This window comes from Bubalus kerabau, chromosome 4, assembly GCF_029407905.1.
Source record: "Bubalus kerabau isolate K-KA32 ecotype Philippines breed swamp buffalo chromosome 4, PCC_UOA_SB_1v2, whole genome shotgun sequence".
NCBI classification, from domain to species: Eukaryota; Metazoa; Chordata; class Mammalia; order Artiodactyla; family Bovidae; genus Bubalus; species Bubalus kerabau.
In genome coordinates this window covers 115,094,909-115,115,843 of record NC_073627.1, presented here as the reverse complement: position 1 = coordinate 115,115,843, position 20,935 = coordinate 115,094,909, and the positions used below count along the sequence as shown (strand labels likewise).

Here is a 20,935-nt window from a genome sequence, read left to right as displayed (position 1 = left end):
AAATCTAACAGAAACTAAGAAATTTATTGAATGAATATATTAATGATCCACCGCAACCTGCCTCTCGCTCTGTTCTGGGTCAACTAACACCAGAAATGAGAGATCCTTTCTATATGAAATCCTGGAACAGGAACTCTTAGCCTAGCATTCATGGGTTGGCATTATGGGATCCATGAATTCCCAAAAATTAGATGCAGCATTTTCATGTCTGTGGGGTTTCTTCCGTGAAGATACAGGCAACTTTCATCTGATTCCCTTATGCATCTATAACTTTTCAAAAGGTTAAAAAAAGTTGTAAATAAAGTGTTCTCCATCCTGGGGAATTAACAGTAGGACAGGGTCCCTCCTAAATGCATCTCGTCAGGTACAGCAGCATGACATCTACCAAAGGGTGACAGCTTCTGGTAGCACTGCACCATTTCTGGTAGTTTGTACAACACAAAGTAATGGGAGGTCAGTATCCTCTCTCTAGAATACCTGGTTGGCATATGCACTCTTTCCATCCTTAGCTCTAAATTCTCAGTGCTATTGGTTTTGAATTCTGTTTCCTATTGTTCTGTTTCGTGCAAACTCAGAAATTTTAAGAGATATGGTGCTCCTCAAATGTATACTCTGTAAAAAATCGCCTCTTTTTAAGCGCTCTCAGTCTCCTTAGTGTAGTACAGACAGGCATCGTTCTATCTAGTTCACATCCCAATCGAACATAACTACAGAAGAGAGATACTGGAGGAGTGACAGAAAACAAAAGATATCTGGCTGCTGCTCTGCAATCCAAACGTTCATAATCTACCAATCCATAATTGCCTACTTACGATAAGTTAGAATTGGGACAATGCGAGATGGATGCTCCTCGTTCCCTGAATACATCCAGTTCTTCTTCAGAAAGGTAGCAGCCATGTGCCATCACTGTCTGGAGAGAAGAGCATTCCAGGTGGAGTCTACCACTTCAAAGTGCTAAAGTTAGTCCTCACTCACAACCAGGTATTTAGCTGGTAAAATTGATTCAAGAAGGCAGGCACTGCACACATGTGAGACTTCTTTTAATGTTTAATCCTGATAATATTTGTGGGTTTTCCTGAATAAGATTTTACTCTTGCAAAATTCTTTTTCTGTCAGTATAAAACCTGTATTTAAATAGCTTTCTTCTTTGGGGAGCATGGTTCAATGACCACAGAATTATCATTAAAATAAAATCTTTCCAACCTCTGTGCAAATAAAATTAACATGCAAATTGAAGGCTAATTTATTAATCATATGGAAATAGATGTAGAGTAGGGTGAAAATTACGATGTAGCATAAACAAGATCTATGCAGAATATTAACCTTTGAAACCAATCATATTCAGATGTCTGTTCACATACTCCCTAAGAATTCATTTGCCATAATAATTAAACTTTCCATGCAGTTCATACATTTCGTTAAAGGCCAAGGCCAGGGCCAGGGGATATATTGCTGTAATGAGATCTCTCCTCACTCATATTAATTTTAATTAACTTAAAATTGTTTAATTATAAATATAATACATACTCATTTCTTTAAAAAAGCAGTCTTAGAGTGTTTAAAAATGTCAAAAGTCCTCTGTTTTCTTCCTCAGGAAGGATCACTTTTAACATGCAGCGTCTGTCTTCCAGGCAGTGTTTGCTAAGTGAGCATATACCCACACATGTACAAACATACATCAAACAATATTTCTACAAACACTCTTCCTTGTAAGTTTGTATACCTCATTCTTTGTGAATGCTGGATAAAATTCTAATTACCTACGTTCTATAATCTAAACAATTCCCTACTGATAGCCATTTTTTAACTTTCATATGTAATTAACATCCCTACTCATGTTCCTTACAGAATGGATCTTCAGAAATACATTTGCTAACTCAAAGAGAAACACATTCACATTCTAATGGATACTGACAAAAATGTCCTTGGACCAAATGACATTCCCACCCTCAAAGAAGTTTTTAGATTTATTTAGCAATAAATGTAATAATTTATTCATTAGGGATGAAATGCCAGGCCCATTTTTAATTGTGTGCACACAGGCACACGCGCACTGTGTACTTTTATTTGGAAATGCATGTTACAGGATTCTGAAGATTCTACTGAGATTTTAAAATCTAGATAAATACGCCCTACTTCATATAGATTGTATCATGATGTGCAATTTACCTTATTTGTCAGAAGATTGTTTTTATCATATACATCTGTGTAGTTTTTATAACCAGGGTATAAGTTTTTCACAGCTTTAACTTCATCACGAGTTTCACTTATATGGCTCTACAAGAAAAGAAATAACATTTTCAGTTTCTTAATGTAAAATACCATTAGAAATTATACTTCCTACCCCCAAATGATGTGGATGGTGTCTACCTTCCTATATAAAATAACGGATGGTTCATGTATTTTATTTAAAACAATTCTTAGTATATATATGACAATGAAACTATGCATATATACCTATATGAACATGTACTATTCTCACCCTAACCCATGTAATGTTTTCTAACAGTCTTTTCAAATTTCAAACTATAGCAAGAATAAGTAAAAATAAAAAATACTAATTGAAGAGAGTCAGGAGCCTAGCTATTCATAAGTTACCTGCCTTTTCTGGTGTTGGCCATTTAAGAAAAGAGTTCATTGGCCATCAAAATGATAGAGCATGGTTTACTATAAAAAAGCTGAAATATGAATTAAAAAGTTGAATTTTAGCCCGGGTTCTGACCCTACATATGTGTCTTAGGGTAAGTCAGTTGTTTTCTTTCCACCTCCATTTTCTCATCTTGCAAATAAAAGTGTTGGGCAAGATGAGTGATTTTCTAAATTCTTTTAGCTTTTAATGTGTTTTCTTATAAAAATTCATAGATATTCAATATTTAAAAGGTATAATCGAGTTGCCATACAGAATGAAGCAGGGTTTGGGCTCTGGGACCCTGCTCCCATTCTGTCCCCTTTGTCAGCTTCCAGAATGAGTTCTTCTTCAGGAAATAGCTTGAAAATAAGAGACAAACAGTCCTGACATCATCAAGAAAGAGCGTATAAGAATGCACATACAAGCAAAACAAGCAAGTCCTGGCCCTAACACTGTCCTTTCTCCAGGAAACCACAAAACCTGAGATGGTATAAAGTGTTTTTGAGACACGAGGTGTCACCATACCGACCCCTCACCTAAAACAAAAATCACTTCTGACCAACCAGTGATGAGTATAGTATATGTTATAAGAAATAACTCAATACTACTTCCAGAAATGGCAATGCCACTTCCCTTCCTCCCAGAGGTAGAGTATGAATAGCCAAATAAATAAAAAATAACAATGGACTGAAAACAGAATGTTCCATCTGAAGAATGAGCTCTCTCCCTGCCTTGAGGAAATCCAGACCACTGAGAAATGGGCATGGACGTTGGAAGAGAGGAAAGGAAAACCAGATGGTTTGTGTCATTTTGATAAATTTGAGTAAATACGCACATATACATGTATATACACCTCCAGCAAGTAAATACTTGATTCTTCTGTGTGTTTACAGGGTTCAGGACACACTAACCCAAAATATGACACCTTGGAATACTGAATATTTTAAGCCGAAGAAATTTGAGAAAATGGTAAAAGTAGGATGGTTCACTCTGATCTTACCTTCACCCCTTTGTTCCTGAAACAGGCCATAAAACTCTTGTATGAGAGGTTCCCACCCTATACCTAAAGGAAAGGAGTACCCTTATCTCTGAAGACAAAGGAAACCAAGAAGAACCAGGCCTTGCTAAGTTTTCCCCGTTTACTATGCTTGCTTCATACTCCTTAACCCATCCTGCTCCTCCAGGACTGTACACTTGTCACCATACCTAACATAAAAACACTCAGCTATGTTTCATTGTGTTTCCTAATGAGGCTCTTGTACCATATAAAACTTATGTAAGTTTGTATGCTTTTCTCCTGTTAATCCATCTATGTCAGTTTAGTTTTCAGGCCCAGCCAGCGGCCCTAAAAATGTAAAGGATAATTTTTTCCTTCCCTACAATTGTGTGGGATTGAATAAAAAATTTCAAATATCACAGACCACCAAAAAAAAGAAATGGGGAAAGACAAAAATAGTTAATGAACCCTAACAAGATAAATCTTAATAATCCTCCATCCTATGAAATGATAAAGGATCAATGTGTTGCCTTTCCCTGACATGCCCTTTGTTTTTGGATAGTCAACTCTTAAGAGGAAAAATTTTAGTGCAGTATGTAATGTAGCTTGATTGGAGGAGGAAAGCTCCCAACTCCCAATTTTAACCCAGCTGGAAGCTTTAGAAAGTGTTTTATTCCTAAATTGCAACCACTTAATGACAAAGTAAGATATACTTTTTTTTGTTCCTGACTTTAAATTAAGAAGCTTGGAACAAAAGGGCTTTTAAATCCATTTTTGTAAGGTGGAAATTAGGTTCTTTCTGCTTTTCAAATAATAGATGGTTCCTCCAAAAAGGAAGGATTAGAACACTGAGAAAGTATCAAAAGAGAAGCAGGAAAGAAACGCATTAGATGTATCCTATGGAGAGCAGGTAACCAGTTTGTCATTAATCCTGCCTGATTACTTAAGATGTCCTCATCTCTGGCAGCCAGATTGGAGATGACTTAGGGCAAAAGGAACCTTCAGGTTTCTTAGATAGATAGCAAGCTAGATTTAGGTAATGTCTCTAAGGAACCTTACATCCTATGTTGCTATATCTTGAGGAGATCTTATGAGGCTAAGGGCAGGCTGCCCCCAAAGTGTGCCACTCTGGATGTAGATTATTTTGAGCTAAAAACTAATCAAGGCCCAAAAGACTCAGAAGAAGCTTTGAACTTCCTCCTTACCACCTACTTAAGATAGGAAGCCGGTCCCAGGAAAGAGCTATTATCAGAGATAACTATAGTAAGGTACTAGGTATGTAGACAGGGGGAACCTAGCAAAGTCCACTTGCTCAAAATGGTTCCGCACATATTTGCTTACCAAATAGTAACTTCTTATTTTCAGTGCCTTATTTCTGCTTGAAGCCTGAGACCCCTACTTTCTTCTTAGTCTAGAACTATATATATATATATATATATAGTTCTATCTATCTATCTCACCTTGCCTTACTGTCTTTGGAATCCTGATACTTATGTGGATTTCCTGTGCGCATGTAATAAATTTTGTTTTCTCTTGTGAATCTGTCTTATGTCATGCTAATTGCCAGTCAAAAGAACTAAAAGAGGAAAGAGGGGAAACCTACCTCTTCCACAGTAGAAGACTTGGAGATTATGAAAGTACTGCCGGAATTCAGAGTACAGAGAAATCTAGACATAGCACGAACCGGAGAAAAATGCCCACCTGAATGTGCAAATCACAGGCCTTCGCGAGGTTTCCGAGTTCACACAACAAAGTCTCAGAGCAGGAAAGGGGAAAACGTGGTGTCACTATGGGCTGCACTCGAGAATACTGGAAATCAGCAAAAACACTTGGTAAAGAAACTATGATATCTGAATGTGTAGCACACCCCAAAATGCATTTCATACCACAACATGATTTTATATCTTCATCTCTGGGAATAGTCCTTCATTCCAAGAGTAGTGGATGGGTTTCATGGAAATGGCTCATGGTTGAAGACAAGGAAGGGTATTTCTGGACCACCAAGTTCAATGGAAGAAGACCCCATCTCAAATGCAAGACACATGAAAGTTCAGACTGAGTGGCTTTTATGAAGAGAATCAGGAGGCAGAGGAGACGTTTCAAAGGAGAGTGCTGGGGAAACTGAAAATGGGGTGGTGGTCTGTTCCCCTTTCTACATCTTAGGGCAGTGGTGAGGCTAAGGATCCATTAAGTTGCATCTAGGTCTCCCAGGATTAGACTGAATGAAATACTGAGGTATCCTATGGTTTCCAATCAGACCTTAAAAAATGGTGAGGGAAGAGTCTGGTTTGCCATCTAAGAGATTGCCCAGTAGAGCCAGAGACCAGCCTGCTGGGGGGCTGGGACAGAAGCCAGCGCTGCCTCCACAGGCTCACAACATCAGGGCGCTGTGAAGGGGGTGCCTGGCTGGGCCCTTTACATGACATGCCAAACATCTATGGACCAAGGCAGTCTGGCGGGGGCATCTCGGCTGGACACCACTTGTGTTTCAGACCCGATCGGGGGTACAAGAGGCCAGAGCCAATGGTGATATAGCTAACAATCCACACCACAACATCTAGTGGCCACCAACCTGTCTACATCAATGAAGCCCTCTCCCACTTCCCAGAGACCCATCCTATGAAATTAGAAGGTCTCAGAGGAGAGGGAGGGAAGACCACTGAAAAAAGTAAAAAAAAAAGCCTGACCTTACTAAGCTGAGTTGATGGGTTCCCCATGAAAACAATTTAAGGTTTTAGGAAAATACTTTTGTGTGCATAAAATAAACTAACCATACAGACTAACCTCTACCAAAACCAACAAATCCTCTAGTCAACACAAAGACAATCCAAAAGTGAGCTAGGACCAAGTTTACTTACATTCCTCTGGAGCATTTCTGACACAAATCTGAAAGAAAACAACAAATGTAACATTAGAAAATTTAGGCATTTCTCAAATAAATTTTTTAAAAGGATAAAAACATGATCCTTACATTTGCCCTAATTTTAATATAAACATTTCTAATGCTGAATATGTTTCACCACCACTAATTAAGGATTAACAAGTAGTAATTACTTTGTTCTCTCATGTGTAGTCCAGGAGATGGAGTACAAAATCACAGGGAAATACAATTTTATCATCTACCATCAGCTGGGCTGTTCACACGTATTCCTGCAGCTCTCAAGGCATTCAGATACATTAAGCTCTGTTTCAGGGAACATCGCCATATGTTTATGTTCCATGGACATTCGAGTCGTGGGGTCCTATGTACCTGGAGGTGTCTAGAAGCCACGGGCTCTGCACTTTCAGTTTCCCTAAAGTAGAAGCTGCTTGCCCACACAATCCAGTAGCATCCTTTATTTTCAAAGGCCAGGTCCTGCTGGGCATGGATGTTGGAGTAAAGCAGAAGGACTAGGCCAGACATGGTCGTGAAGCAGGTAGTGACAGGGGTGGTGATCTTACCAATTATATCAGCGGGGCTGATGGTATCTACATGGCCTATGAAATGACTATTTCTGCCTTGGCTGGAAATATTTATGAATTATAGCCTCCTGCCTTCTGGTGTTACTTTGTTTAGTAATAAAATGTGAATTAGGATTCACTATTCCCACAAACAGGGCCTCCCAGATGGCGCTAGTGGTAAAGAACCTGCCTGCCAGCACAGGAGATATAGGAGACCTGGGTTCGATCCCTAGATTGGGAGGATCCCCTGGAGAAGGAAATGGCAATCCACTCTAGTACTCTTGCCTGGGGAATCCCATGGACAGAGGAGCCTAGAGGGCTATAGTCCATAGGGTCGCAAAGAGTTGGACACAACTGAAGCAACTTAGCACACAGCACATTCCCACAAACACGGATTCCTAGAAAAGTTGAGCATATGGCCAAATGCTAAGGGGAAAATGTGTGCTTCCTTCTCTCTGTGGGCACATAGGAACCTCTAAACCACTGTTTTCAGAGGACACGCTTAAGGTGGAGGCCTGGGGAGTGGAGAAAAGTTGGACTTCTCAAACTTTGCATCAGGATACATTTGGTCTTAAGGAAGGTATAAAGCTAAAGAATTTCCTTCTGTATTTCTTGGATGTTGAGTGTCATACAACACAGTTCCTTGTGAAAGCCTCAAGGTACCCTGAGAAAGCCGTTAAAGAAATGTAGGAAAAAGGGCTTCCCTGGTGGCTCAGTGGTGGTGAGTCTGTATGTCAATGCAGGAGGCACAGGTTCAATTCCTGATCTGGGGAGCAGGATCCCACAAGCTGCAAAGCAACTAAGCCTGTGCACCACAGTTCTTGAGCCTGTGCTCTAGAGCATGGGAGCCACAACTCCTGAAGCCTGCATGCCCTAGAACCCATGCTCTAAAACTAGAGAGGCCACCAGAATAAAAAGCCTGCACACTACAACAAAGACTAGCTCTCACTCGCCACAACTCCAGAGGGCCCAAGTGTAGCAACGAAGACCTATCACAGCCAATAAATAAAGTAGAAAAAGTACCTATGGCATTAGTAGCATATCCCCATGTAAAATAAAAAGAATATAACAAAAGCTCATGATCTCAAGCAATAGGATGACCTATAACCAAAAGTAATTTAATGAGCAGGCCACAGACACTCAACACAAGTTTAACCTACAGGAGAAGCCCAGATCTGTAATGAAGTAGGCAAATCATTCACTTTTTAAAAAATCCTTCATTTTAAAAAGGGATTTGCTTTTCCTAAAATATAGTACGTACCCAGAGGCTTTCAAATATAACTTGACATACAAAAATAGTATTGACATGCAACATTTTCCTAAGGATCAGGTCAATTTCATAAAAGTTAGACAAACCTAGTCAGCAACATATGTTCACATTCTGCCTGAGTTAAAGGGGTTTCTTCTCTCCATCTGTAACTCCATCCATAAGATAAATCAAGACAAACATACCTCTCTGTTTCCTTGATTGATTCCTCCGTGGTTTCTTTGTATTCTGGAACAGTCTCATTCAAATCCATGCAAACTTTGCCCACAAATGCCCGCTGCCCAAATTTTTCTGTGAGAAACACAGAAACAATTTCAAGTCATGTTTCTTTCCTAAAATATACTTTCCTGGGCCCTTTAAAAACATTTTAAATTAAAATCATTATGAAAACATAAGTGAGGGTATAAAAGATCATCATACCATTTAAGAACAATTTTTTTAAAAAAGCCAGTTAATTCTGTAAGTAGTAAAGATTTTCCCATTGGCACCTGATGTAAAATATCTCTTTACACCCAGGACGAAGGATATTACTTGCTAAAGGTCTAAACTCAGATGTGTGCAATGTCCTCTTCTATGTGCAAGGTTATGAGGAATATACCCAATAATGTATATAAAGTGTCTGGCACATAGGGTTTAGAAAAGATACTGTCACTATTCTTAACTGTAGCAGTGCCAGTATTGTTCAGTTCAGTCACTCAGTTGTGTCCGACTCTTTGCGACCCCATGGACTGCAGCATGCCAGGCCTCCTTGTCCATTACCACTCCCAGAACTTGCTCAAACTCATGTTCATCGAGTCAGTGATGCCATCCAACTATCTCATCCTCTGTCATCCCCTTCTCCTCCTGCCCTCAATCTTTCCCAGCATCAGGGTCTTTTCTAATGAGTCAGTTCTTCGCATCATGTGGCCAAAGTATTAGAGCTTCAGCATCAGTCCTTTCAATGAATATTCAGGACTGATTTCCTTTAGGATGGACTGGTTGGATCTCATTGCAGTCCAAGGGACTCTCAAGAGTCTTCTCCAACACCACAGTTCAAAAGTATCAATTCTTTGGTGCTCAGTTTTCTTTATAGTCCAACTCTCACATCCGTACATGACTACTAGAAAAACCATAGCTTTGACTAGACAGACCTTTGTTGGCAAAGTAATGTCTCTGCTCTTTAATATGCTGTCTAGGTTTGTCATAGCTTTTCTTCCAAGAAGCAAGTGTCTTTTAATTTCATGGCTGCAGTCACCATCTGCAGTGATTTTGGAGCCTAAGAAAATAAAGTCGCTCACTGTTTCCACTGCCAATATTGTTACCTGTGGGGAATTTTGCTTAATCCTACTAGAAGTTCTCAGCACTGAAGAACCTAATGCTTATCAGAGGTGCTAGAGGAATTCTATTTCAGTTAGAAAGTTGATGCTACATGAGGCAGTGTTCATTATTTTAATATCTCTACCTCTGTCATAAGAGTCTTTCAGAAGTCTTTCTACATCTTTCATTCCCCTGTAATTCATTGTAATACCTGGCCATTAGATTACTCTTCCTTAAATCACCACCTTCATCACATACCATATCTGGCTCAAAACCTTTTTTGAGTCTTTGATGAATATCTGAATCACTCCACAGTCTGAATCATCCCCTCAGCCCAACTTCTTCCATCCCACCATGCAATGAATCCTTCCCTTTAGTTCAACTCCTCTGTCCCCTGCTTTCTGAATCCTCTATGGACATTCCTGACCCCATACCCATACCCTCATGTCACTTCTCCTGTCTTAAAGGCATTTTCCTCTCTCCTTGTCTCCCTTGAAAGTCCAGTTTAAAGGTCCCTTCAATGAAATCTTTCCAGATGATCCAATTCTGGCTTCATTCTGTCTCCTCCAAAATTCACAATACTCACTTTCAGTGTCACACTTGAGGTCCTTGGCTTACACTACCTTGGCCTGCAAACAGTAGTGTCAGCACATCAGTCAGTAGTATTTACTGAGCACCTGCTATGTGGTGGGCAATGTGCTGGGTACAAGTTTTGGAATCATCAGTCTAAATCCAGTCTCAGCTCTGCTGACTAGCTGTGTGACTTGGGCATGTTGCATACCTTCTCTGAGCATCAGTTTATCCATCTGTAACACAGGGACATGAATAACTGTCCCAGAAGGCTATTTACAGCTAAACTGAATTAATCCGTGTAGAGTGCTTTGCACAATACCAGACATCTAGTAAGAACACTACAGCTGTTACTGAAGTTACTAATCTATGTTGTTGTTTAGTCACTAAGTTGTGTCTGACTTTTTTGTGACCCCATGGTCTGTAGCCCACCAGACTTCTGTCTATGGGATTTCCCAGGCAGGATAACTGGAGTGGGTTGCCATTTCCTTCTCCAGGGGATCTTCCCGACCCAGGGATCGAATCTACCTCTCCTGCATTGGCAGGCCAATTCTTTACCACTAAGCCATGAAGGAAGACCATTAATCAATGTGTGTACCTATTAATCAGTTAATCCTATCTGGTTCCTCAAGGGCAGAGACTATTTTCCATTTTACTGTGTTCATTCCCAGCATCTAGCACAGTGCCCTGAGTGTAGCCAACAGCCAAGAACCTATCTGTTGATTAGAATAAACTGTGGTCATTGCTAGAATTAGTAAACCTGCTCCAAAAAGCCCTAAATTAATACAGACCTATTTACATCATCCTACAACCAAAAACAAAAAGTAAATAATCAAATTACTTAAACAATAGAAAAAGTTCAAGGGCCACTGTAATACACAAATACCTAATCACTTGCAAGACGTGCAGTGCTCAAATTCTAGCAGTTAAAAAGCAGGACTGCTCACAAGTATAAGTCCCTGCCATCATGGTCCGCCTGTCTGCTTCATGTGCCCGTAAATCATCTTTTTATCTCCTCACCTGTAATTTCCGCAAGAAGCAGTGATGAGTCAGTGTGAATTGTTCCAAAGTAACAAGCTGTGGTTGTTCCATTCTTTAGTGTTCTCCTCTAAAAATAAATCACAAAAACCATGAATTGCCTGTGCCCAGAAAAGTCACATGGCATATACACATGAAGATGGAATTTTGGTTTTCAATTTTAAGATGTTTTTACTTAAAGAAATGCCATCTCGACATGATATGTAATTAAGGTAAATGGCAAAAGTATTCATATTTCAAAAATGTTAGAACTTTTGATTTCCTAGCTTCACAAGGTTCTATGTTGCAGAATTTATAAAATGTGATACTAATTCCTGACTTTTTAGGATTGTTTATCGATATGCAAGCTTTATTGGGAAGGAATAAATATGTTTTTTTCCTAGAAATTACAGGATAAAATTATTTAGCCAGCTATGTAGTTCAAACTGGCAGATTGATCACATGTATCTAGCGCTCTTCCTCAGGAGATTTCCACTAAAAAAATGTAATGGAGTGTAACATTTATTAACCCATGAGAAGAGAGGTGACATGAGCAGAGGAAATATTTTAACATCTTCACAGAAGAAAAAAACATGAATAAAAACCTGGAGGCAACTTGGAAAAAGAGCGAAGCATGTGGTTGTTAACAGGGAATTGGCTGAAAGTGTGTATACAGATGATTAAACCTTGGCAGGACTCTTTCCTGTTGAAATCAGCAGTTCCTTGCAAAAGAGATTTACTCTTTGCAGAAATTGGATAGTATTTAGAGAATATAAGCCCAAAAGGACAAGGTGAGGCACAGGCTGAAAGGAAGAGGCTTAAGTAGACAGGTGGCTGACTCTGGGACCCATGGTCATCTTCCCCAAAATGTCACATGTACTACTTCCACCAGTTGTGGCAGGACTGAAGGACTTCTTTCTAGAGAAGATAAATGGCTCTAGAAGAAAGATGTCCTCACAATGACATTTAGGATCCACACTTAAAATGGCTATTCACTGCCTTCACTCTTCACCCTATAATGAAGCTTACCAGGCAACCAGTGTGACCCCATCTTTTTCAATCAACATCTTAGAGCATCACACGCAAATACTACTGTACATTTAAGGTTCAATGGACACTGGTGGAAAGCTACCATAAAAAAAGGGGAGAGGGAAAGGAAGAAAGAATCTGGAAAGAAATGTTGGAGGAAACAGCCAATCGGTAGCATCAGGAGGAAGCTTGATTAAAAAAAAATTGATTAACAATCTCAGAGAAATAAAAGAAGATATCATATCTACAAAAAAAAAAAAAAAAAAAAAGACAGAATGCTGTGGAAATCAGAGAACAGAACTCTCCAAAAGAAAAAATACTAAAAAATGAAATATGGAAATCAACAGAAGGTTAAATTAGAAGAGAACTTCTCAGGAAAGAAAGATGAAAGTCAAGGATGAAAAGATAAGAAAAATATGCTCAGTCTAGGAAATCCAACATTTAGAATAAGAGTTCTGAAGAAAAAAATTTTCTTTTAAAAAAAGAAAGGGAGGAGGTGAAATTGTCTGAGAAATAATATTAGTCTCCAAACTTAAACTCCTCATAGAATGCTCAGTTCAGTGAATGAAAAACAGAAACCAAGTAAGGCATATAACTAAGCTATTAAGTCTACAAATAAAGAGAAGATACTGAAAGCTTCCACAGAAAGAAAACCATCACAGACAAATAATGGGAATCACAGTGGCACTAGCCTTATCACCAGTGATGCTGAAAGCACAACAATGCCTTCAAAATTCTGGAGGAAAGTTGTTTTATTTACTTTTTATTTATTTACTGAAGTATAGTTGATTTAAGGAGGGAAATCATTTTTAATGTAGAATTTTATACCCTGGTAAATTATCAGTCAAGTGTGAAAGTCAAATAGAGATATGATTAGATACGAAGTCTTAAATGTTTTTCTGCTTTAGGAGTTTAGGAATTTCCTAGAAAATGTGCTTTTAACAAAATGTGAGAGTGATGAAAAGAAAAAGAATTCCCAGGTTGAGAAAATGGGAATTAAACACAGAGGAGAAGCAAAGGGAATCCCCTGATGACAAGAGTATGAGGGACAACCGCATCCAGAATGAAACAGAAGAATGGGAAGATTGTGAGAAACAAATCACAACTGATATTGCCTGATTTGTCCGGACACTTGGAAAAGTACTGATTTACCTGAGTATGGTCTGTATTAAGCAGAAGCTTTTTTTCTTCTTCTTCTTTTTAAATTTTAAAACATGTTTTAGAGCAGTTTCAGGTTCATAGCAAATTGGGAGGAAAGTACAGAGATAGCCCATATACCCCCCACCCCCCCACACACAGCAGAAGCTTTTTAAAGTGCAGAGAAAAACTACATGGAGTTCTTGCTTCTTGCAGATATGACCTGTGTGACCTTGAGAAAACTGCTTTACATTCTCAACATCAGTTTCCTCATTTATGAAATAAGGGGACTCTTTTGACTAGAATGGGACTGGGTTAGAAATGTAAATGTCTACAGGAAGAAAATAATTTGGACTTAAGATAATAGGAAAGAACACGCCCTATCCTAGCAGCCTCTACTCAGCTTCAGTCAATTGTTAGAGATCAGTGATGTTGGTTCATCTTGAAGGTCAAGAGAATTAGGAAAACTGGATTTTTATGTCAGTTTTTTCAAATTTTAAGACACTTAGCACATGAAATGACCAACCTAGACAGCATATTAAAAAGCAGAGACTTTCCTTTGCCAACAAAGATCCATCTAGTCAAGGCTATGGCTTTTCCAATGGTCATGTATGGATATGAGAGTTGGACTGTAAAGAAAGCTGAGCACCGAAGAATTGATGCTTTTGAACTGTGGTATTGGAGAAGACTCTTGAGAGTCCCTTGGACTGCAAGGAGATCCAACCAGTCCATTCTAAAGGAGATCGGTCCTGGGTGTTCATTGGAAGGACTGATGCTAAAGCTGAAACTCCAATACTTTGGCCACCTGATGCAAAGAGCTGACTCATTAGAAAAGACCCTGATGCTGGGAAAGATTGAGGGCAGGAGGAGAAGGGGATGACAGAGGATGAGATGGTTGGATGGCATCACCGACTCAATGGACATGAGTTTGGGTAGACTCTGGGAGTTAGTGATGGACAGGGAGACCTGGCATGCTACAGTTCACGGGGTCGCAAAGAGTTGGACATGACAGAGACTGAACTGAACACATGAAATAAAATATGTCTGATTGTAAGTAAAGGATGTTTAGAACCTGTCAGCTACAGAAAAGGATGCACTAGCTTTCTGCCAGAATCATATGCTGAAGAGGAAAGTTAACACCTTAACAGAGGCATCAAATTCAATCTCCATCTACCAGGAAAGTGCATGCATCATAGTGTGAAGCAAAGTGAAGTCACTCAGTTGTGTCTGACTCTTTGCGACCCCATGGACTGTAGCCTACCAGGTTCCTCCATCCATGGGATTTTCCAGGCAAAAGTACTGAAGTGGGTTGCCATTTCCTTCTCCAGGGGATCTTCCCAACCCAGGGACTGAACCCAGGTCTCCCGCATTGCAGGCAGACACTACCGTTTGAGCCACCAAGGAAACCAGGGCTTAGTGAATATTGCTGAATGAACACATGAGGAAGCAGACAATCAGAGGCATAAAATTATCTAAAATTAGCATTGCTACATGTATATAACAGGACACAGTATCCTTGAAAGAGGAACAGTCTACTGAGCAGCAAGAGTGAATCAATGACTTGCAAAGTTGGGCTACTGGCATTCTCTAAAAATGTAGCATAAAAGTATATACAGAAATGTCACTGTTTTTCTAACAAGAGCTACCAAAAGAAAGAGCACATTGGAAAGGAAAATATACTAAGAGCAAGAGAAATGGCGGGTGGGGGTGGGGTGGGGGGGCGGGTGAGAGGCAGAGAAATTGAATGAGCATGTGTGCATGAGAAAGATTTATTTCCCAAAATGGAAATGATACTATATTAAAGAAATGAGCTGAAAAAAAAGAACAGATCTATAAGTGAAATTGCAGAACACAAGGATGAAGAAAATCCTGTAGGACAGCAAATTAACTAGAAAGGAAAGAAAATCAGATTTACATTAGTACATTGGATGCTGGTGAGCAAATCAAGAATTCTCTGTAGAGCTAAAATGCATCATTCAAGAGTCAAAACAAATTTTTGGTAATTCAAGGGTTTGGATTATCACCCACTTTATTGGGAAAGATTATCATTGTCTATATCCTAAGAAAATGAATCCAAAAGAAAGACTGGGCATCCAAATTTAAAATATTTTAAATTTAGATGGTGAAAAAAAAATTGGAACTAAAATCTCACATGATATAACACAGGACATGGTGAGGGAGGTTCTGTCTTGAAGAAGAGAAGACTAGGTTTCTTATCCTATTAAATGGGAGACTAGAGGAAAATGATAGAAGACTTGTAACACAATTTAATCTAATAGATATTTTTTCAAAAGTCATTTTGACAGACAAAAAACAGTCTTTTTAAAAGTGTATAGAATAATCATAAAAGTTGACCTTTTGTTAGGGAGGGATTGGGGGCAGGAGGAGAAGCGGACGACAGAGGATGAGATGGGTGGATGGCATCACTGACTCGATGGACGTGAGTCTGAATGAACTCCGGGAGTTGGTGATGGACAGGGAGGCCTGGCGTGCTGCAATTCATGGGGTCACAAAGAGTCGGACGCGACTGAGAGACTGAACTGAAGAATGGAGAAGGAAATGGCAACCCACTCCAGTATTCTTGCCTGGATAATCCCATGGACAGAGGAGCATGGCAGGCTTCAGTCCATGGGGTCGCAAGAGTTGGACACGACTTAGTGACTAAACCATCCATCCATCCAATTACCAAGAAACATAACCACACAAGTTACATTTACTAACCAGAATAAAATGAAACTCAAAACAGAAGTGTAATCTGACATTTTCTAAATTCTCAACACTTTAAACACCTTTCTAAAATGGGCTTGAAGAAGAGATCAAATGGAAAATTTCAGTTAATTAGCTATGATGACAGTGGAAGTAATACTACCAGACACCAAGAGCAAGTCCTTTCTCTGAGTCAGGGCGGATAAAGGTTCTCAAATAGAAAGGCTTCTAGATGAGAAACTGCCATTTCATACTGGACTGGAACAAACTAGAGAGACTAGAAAGTTCAAGAATTGGCTCAAATTATATTTAAGGGACAGGACAAGGAGAGCTCACAGAGGAGTGGGGTAGGGGGAAAAGTGGGGGAAGAAGAGAGGCAAGGAAGAATAGAAGGAGGAACCCACAAAGCTACTCATATTGATACCCACTGAGTTCAGCCAAATGTGGGTGCCTTCTGTATGTAATTTAAAAAGTAAGGAACAAATCCGGTTTCAAAATCTTACTGGATAAGCCATTTAAAATGCAGCTACTGTTCTTCACATGTTCTGTGTTTGGGTGTCCCAGGTCCCTGTTCCACCCTGGTTTCTCATAAGCTTTTGAGAGGGCTCTTCCATTAATGATCGATTTTGTATTTTTCCCATTTATAATGAAATCTAGCAGCAATAACATCAAAATTGTGGCTGTGTTGCCCAACCTTTCCCCAGCTTTTAATTCTTGATAAGAATTGTCGAAACCAAGCCTTTTGAGCTCAAAATAGATTGCAAACTTAATATGACCAAATGCTGGAGACGATGTGGAGAGAAGGGAACCCTTCTGCACTGTTGGTGGGAATGTAAATTGGTTAAGCCACTATGGAGAACAGTATGGAGGTTCCTTAAGAAACTAAAAATAGAGCTACCATATAACCCTGCAATCCCACTCTTGGGCATATATCCAGAGAAAAACATGGCCTGAAAAGACATGCACTGCAATGTTCATTGCAGCACTGTCTACAATAGCGAGACATGGAAGCAACCTAGATGTCTATCAACAGAGAAACGGATAAAGAAGATGTGGTACATACACACAATGGAATATTACTCAGCCATTAAAAAAGAAATAATGCCATTTGCAGCAACATGGATGACTAGAGAGTGTCATACTGAGTGAAGTAAGTCAGACAGAGAAGGAGAAATAGCATATGACATGCCTTCTATGTGGAATCAAAAAAGAAATAATCCTTCTTGCAAGATAGAAAGAGACTCAACCAACTTAGAAAACGAACTTATGGTTGCCAGGGAGGGAAGGGATAGTTAAAGAATTTGGTCATGTACACACTGCTATATTTAAAACTGATAACCAACAAAGATCTTTTGTATAGGATGTGGAACTCTGCTCAATGTTATATGCCAGGATGGATGGGAGTGGTGTTTGGTGGAGAATTGATACCTGTATATGTATGACTGAGTTCCTTCTCTGTTCACCTGAAACTACCACAACATTGTTTATCAGCTATACCCCAATATAATGTTTTTGGTATTAAAAAAACTTTTAAAAATTTAAATATTTATGTATGTATATATGTATTTAATTGGCTGTGCTGGGTTTTACTTATGTCATTCAAACTCTTAGTTGAGATATGTGGGATCTAGTTCCCTGACCAGGAATCAAACCTGGGCCCCCTGCATTGGTGGCTTGGAGTCTTAGCCACTGGGCCCTAATTTAAAAAAAAAAAAAAAAAGTTAATATGACCATGAGCTTCAAAGCCACTATCAACAGGCCCCTTATCAGATTATATAATTTCCATAAGCTAAAATAGGGGAATAGAGTGGCCCTGACCTCCTGTCTTTTTACCTTGTACTTTAATTATTTGATACCTCTTTGGAATTAACTGAATTCATCTGCTGAATTTTCAATAACCCCATAGAGTAAACATATTCATTCCATTATCCAGAATATTTGCAACCAGTTTGTCTTAGTATATTTACAAAGAATCTCATTCTCCTGTCCTTTGACTCACATTAATCTATATAATATACCAATTCCTGAACTTTCCAGTCTTTCTAGTTCATTCCAGTCCAAAGTCCAATTTGAAATGTCAATCTCTTACCCAGTTTGCAGTGTTTAAAGGGAGATATTCTAGGACTGACTTCTTGGAATTTTTTTTCTTAACAATCTCAAGAGATGTTCACTAACATATACTTTAAATTGTTTTCAGATTAAATTATTACTGTGCAAAACTCTGGGGTCTTGATTGCCTATTTATAGATCCAGGACTGTTCTCTGAGGCAGACAATAAAAAAACAAAACAAAAAATGTCTTGATTTACGAGTACTGCCTCAGCACCTTGGTTTGCATTGCCACAGGTGATCTTCAGCCTAAGGGACAGATTCTAATTAGCAAATCTCAACTTTCTTAACCAGATGTCCATTATATACTCTCAGCTCATCCAACTCTTCAAGTCTATGGGCCTGGCTCACAATCAGAAACAGAGGATATGTACACTGAAAATACTTGTTGAGAGTAACACCTATTTCTCCTATTTTGTACTCACTGACAGCAAATATTTGATTTCCCCCTCTGGTTCAGTTAAAGCCAAATTTGTGACAGATTCTAACAAATGCATGGACCCCCATAGTATACATTTTTCTTGGTTTATTTTTTCCCTTGCTCTGATTTCATGACTCATTTTCTTCTCTTGTACACAATGCAATTTTAAGATATCTCTTTTTAGAACAATGGAAGGTAAAAATAAATTTTGAGAATAAAAAGATTTGGTGTGGTTAAAACGATTCATTAACACAATGCACTAGCAACTTCCTACACGGCTTTAGCCCTTCTCAGTTTTCCTGGTGTCATGTGGATCCATGCTAAATATGTAAAATCCACAATTACACTGAATTTATAACTAAGCAAGGCAAATATATAAATGACAACACTTGCTCTTACTGTTCAAGGCTTGGATGCTGCAAGATGTGGGAAACTGGCAGGAAGGCTAGGTCACTGTATAAGGCTTATAATATTATCACCATCACAACATTACTTTAAGAGAAAACCCATCAATGGGTCTAACAAAAATGCAGGAATGCTTAGACTAAGTGTTCTACATGACAAGAGTTAGTGGTTAGATAAGATATTTGCAGCTTTAATTCTCAAATGCAGAAGTTATCTCTGGCTGCTGAATCGCTTGGGCTTGGGGCCGGAGCAGATAATGGGAGCTGGTTTTCCTCAGAGAGTGAAAGGAAGGGTATTTCAGGGCCTTTAGTATATACTGGGTTGGCCAAAAAGGTTGTTCATGTTTTTCTGTAAGATGTTATAGAAAAAGCCAAACAAACTTTTTGGCCAGCCCATAGTTGGCACACACTGCAGCCACTGTCCTCAGACTGAATTAGCTCCATAGTTCCCTCTAGTGGGCTAATATTCACCACATTCCCACACGCCCTGCAACAGGAGACCATCCTAAAAGCTACCAAAATAATGTGATATTCTTCTAACTAATTTTAATTTTAGATTTCCTTGGACATTTCTTAGAGCAAATACATATGTTAGGCACTATTTTAAGAGCTTAACAAGTATAGACTTGCTTAATTATCATAACAATCCTAAGAAGTAGGTGCTGCCATTATTTTTTTTTTTTTTTACAGATGGGGAAAGTGAGTCACAGATCTTTCCAAAGGTTACACAGCTATTCCATATGGTACCCAGAATAGCACTGCGGGTTGGCAGGAGTAAAGGAATACACATATGCATTAAACCCAAATTTAGTAAAAAAAAAAAAAAAAGTAATGAGAACCCAGGGGATTTGAGGATTTAGATTCAGGTGTTTCTTGGCTAGTGACTAGCTGTGTAGGTGAAGTGGTCACAAACTCACTGAGCTGTGAAAGAACTAAAAACATCTCTATAGTCCATGATAGTCTTAACTGCCTGTTTTTTAATAACTTAAATCTGCCCCCAAGAAATGGATGTTTCTATAGATGACTGAATATAATACACCAATACTCATATGCAAGATACTTACAACAACTCTGGTATATACTTCTTCAGCAAAGTCAATGCTCTGGAATTTGTGTTCTGTAGGAAATGTGTACTTGGTCAACCATTCCAAAAGTGGGAGGTCCATATTACTCCCGGCAAAGGAGTACTGAGGGGCATGGATGTGTGTGTCGACCAGCCCAGGCATGAAGAACTCACTGGAAATTAAGATAGGGAGAAAAGAATTTAATAACATCTTTAGTCATTTTCCATACCTTTAAATCATGTTTTCTCTAGACAGTGATTTAATTGTTTATTCCACCCAGAGTAGATGCAATGAGATGAATGTAAATTATCTTATTATTTAGAAGTCAGAAAATAAAAAATGAAACTCTGCTAGGGGAGACACAGCCCTAAATTGGAATGGCTTGGTGTGAAGTTAACCAAAAAAAAAGGATTTGAATACTCATTTTAGTGAATTAATATATATTTGTTACTCTGTAGCTAGGAGGGAGGGAATCATGAGAATACTTGATCCTCTGTTTTTCGTTTTCTTTGGCAGAACTGTGACATATTGAACCCTGGGTTCAGGAAGATAAATCTGGTGGTGACAGGCATGCATGGGGACACCCTTTCAGTCTGTCAAGCATGAGAGCATTTCTGAATAAAGGAAAAGTATAAGTATGAGGGAAAGAACTTGACTTTTTATTAGCTCTAGGTAGTAGACAGAGTCGGACATGACTGAAGTGACTTAGCAGCAGCAGCAGCAGTAGAGGAGAGGAGGTTGCTCAGTCATGTCTGACTCTGCGATCCCATGGACTGTAGCCTACTAGGCTTCTCTGTCCATGGGATTTTCCAGGCAAGAGTACTGGAGTGGGTTGCCATTTCCTTCTCC

At 39.0% G+C, this 20,935-nt stretch overlaps 1 protein-coding gene across 3 annotated transcripts in view; it reads right to left on the bottom strand.

The window, feature by feature from the left end:
• GDA (guanine deaminase) overlaps positions 1-20,935 on the bottom strand; it is a 248,433-nt gene that overhangs the window by 22,791 nt on the left and 204,707 nt on the right. For all 3 annotated transcript variants that reach the window (XM_055578307.1, XM_055578306.1, XM_055578308.1), the window contains exons 3-9: positions 20,087-20,258; positions 11,221-11,308; positions 8,520-8,625; positions 6,485-6,512; positions 5,328-5,435; positions 2,170-2,277; positions 813-910 (exon numbers count right to left, since the gene is read on the bottom strand). In XM_055578307.1, the coding sequence (XP_055434282.1) occupies positions 813-910; positions 2,170-2,277; positions 5,328-5,435; positions 6,485-6,512; positions 8,520-8,625; positions 11,221-11,308; positions 20,087-20,248 (698 nt within the window). In that variant the 5' untranslated portion in view covers positions 20,249-20,258. The remainder of the gene's footprint in view (positions 1-812; positions 911-2,169; positions 2,278-5,327; positions 5,436-6,484; positions 6,513-8,519; positions 8,626-11,220; positions 11,309-20,086; positions 20,259-20,935) is intronic.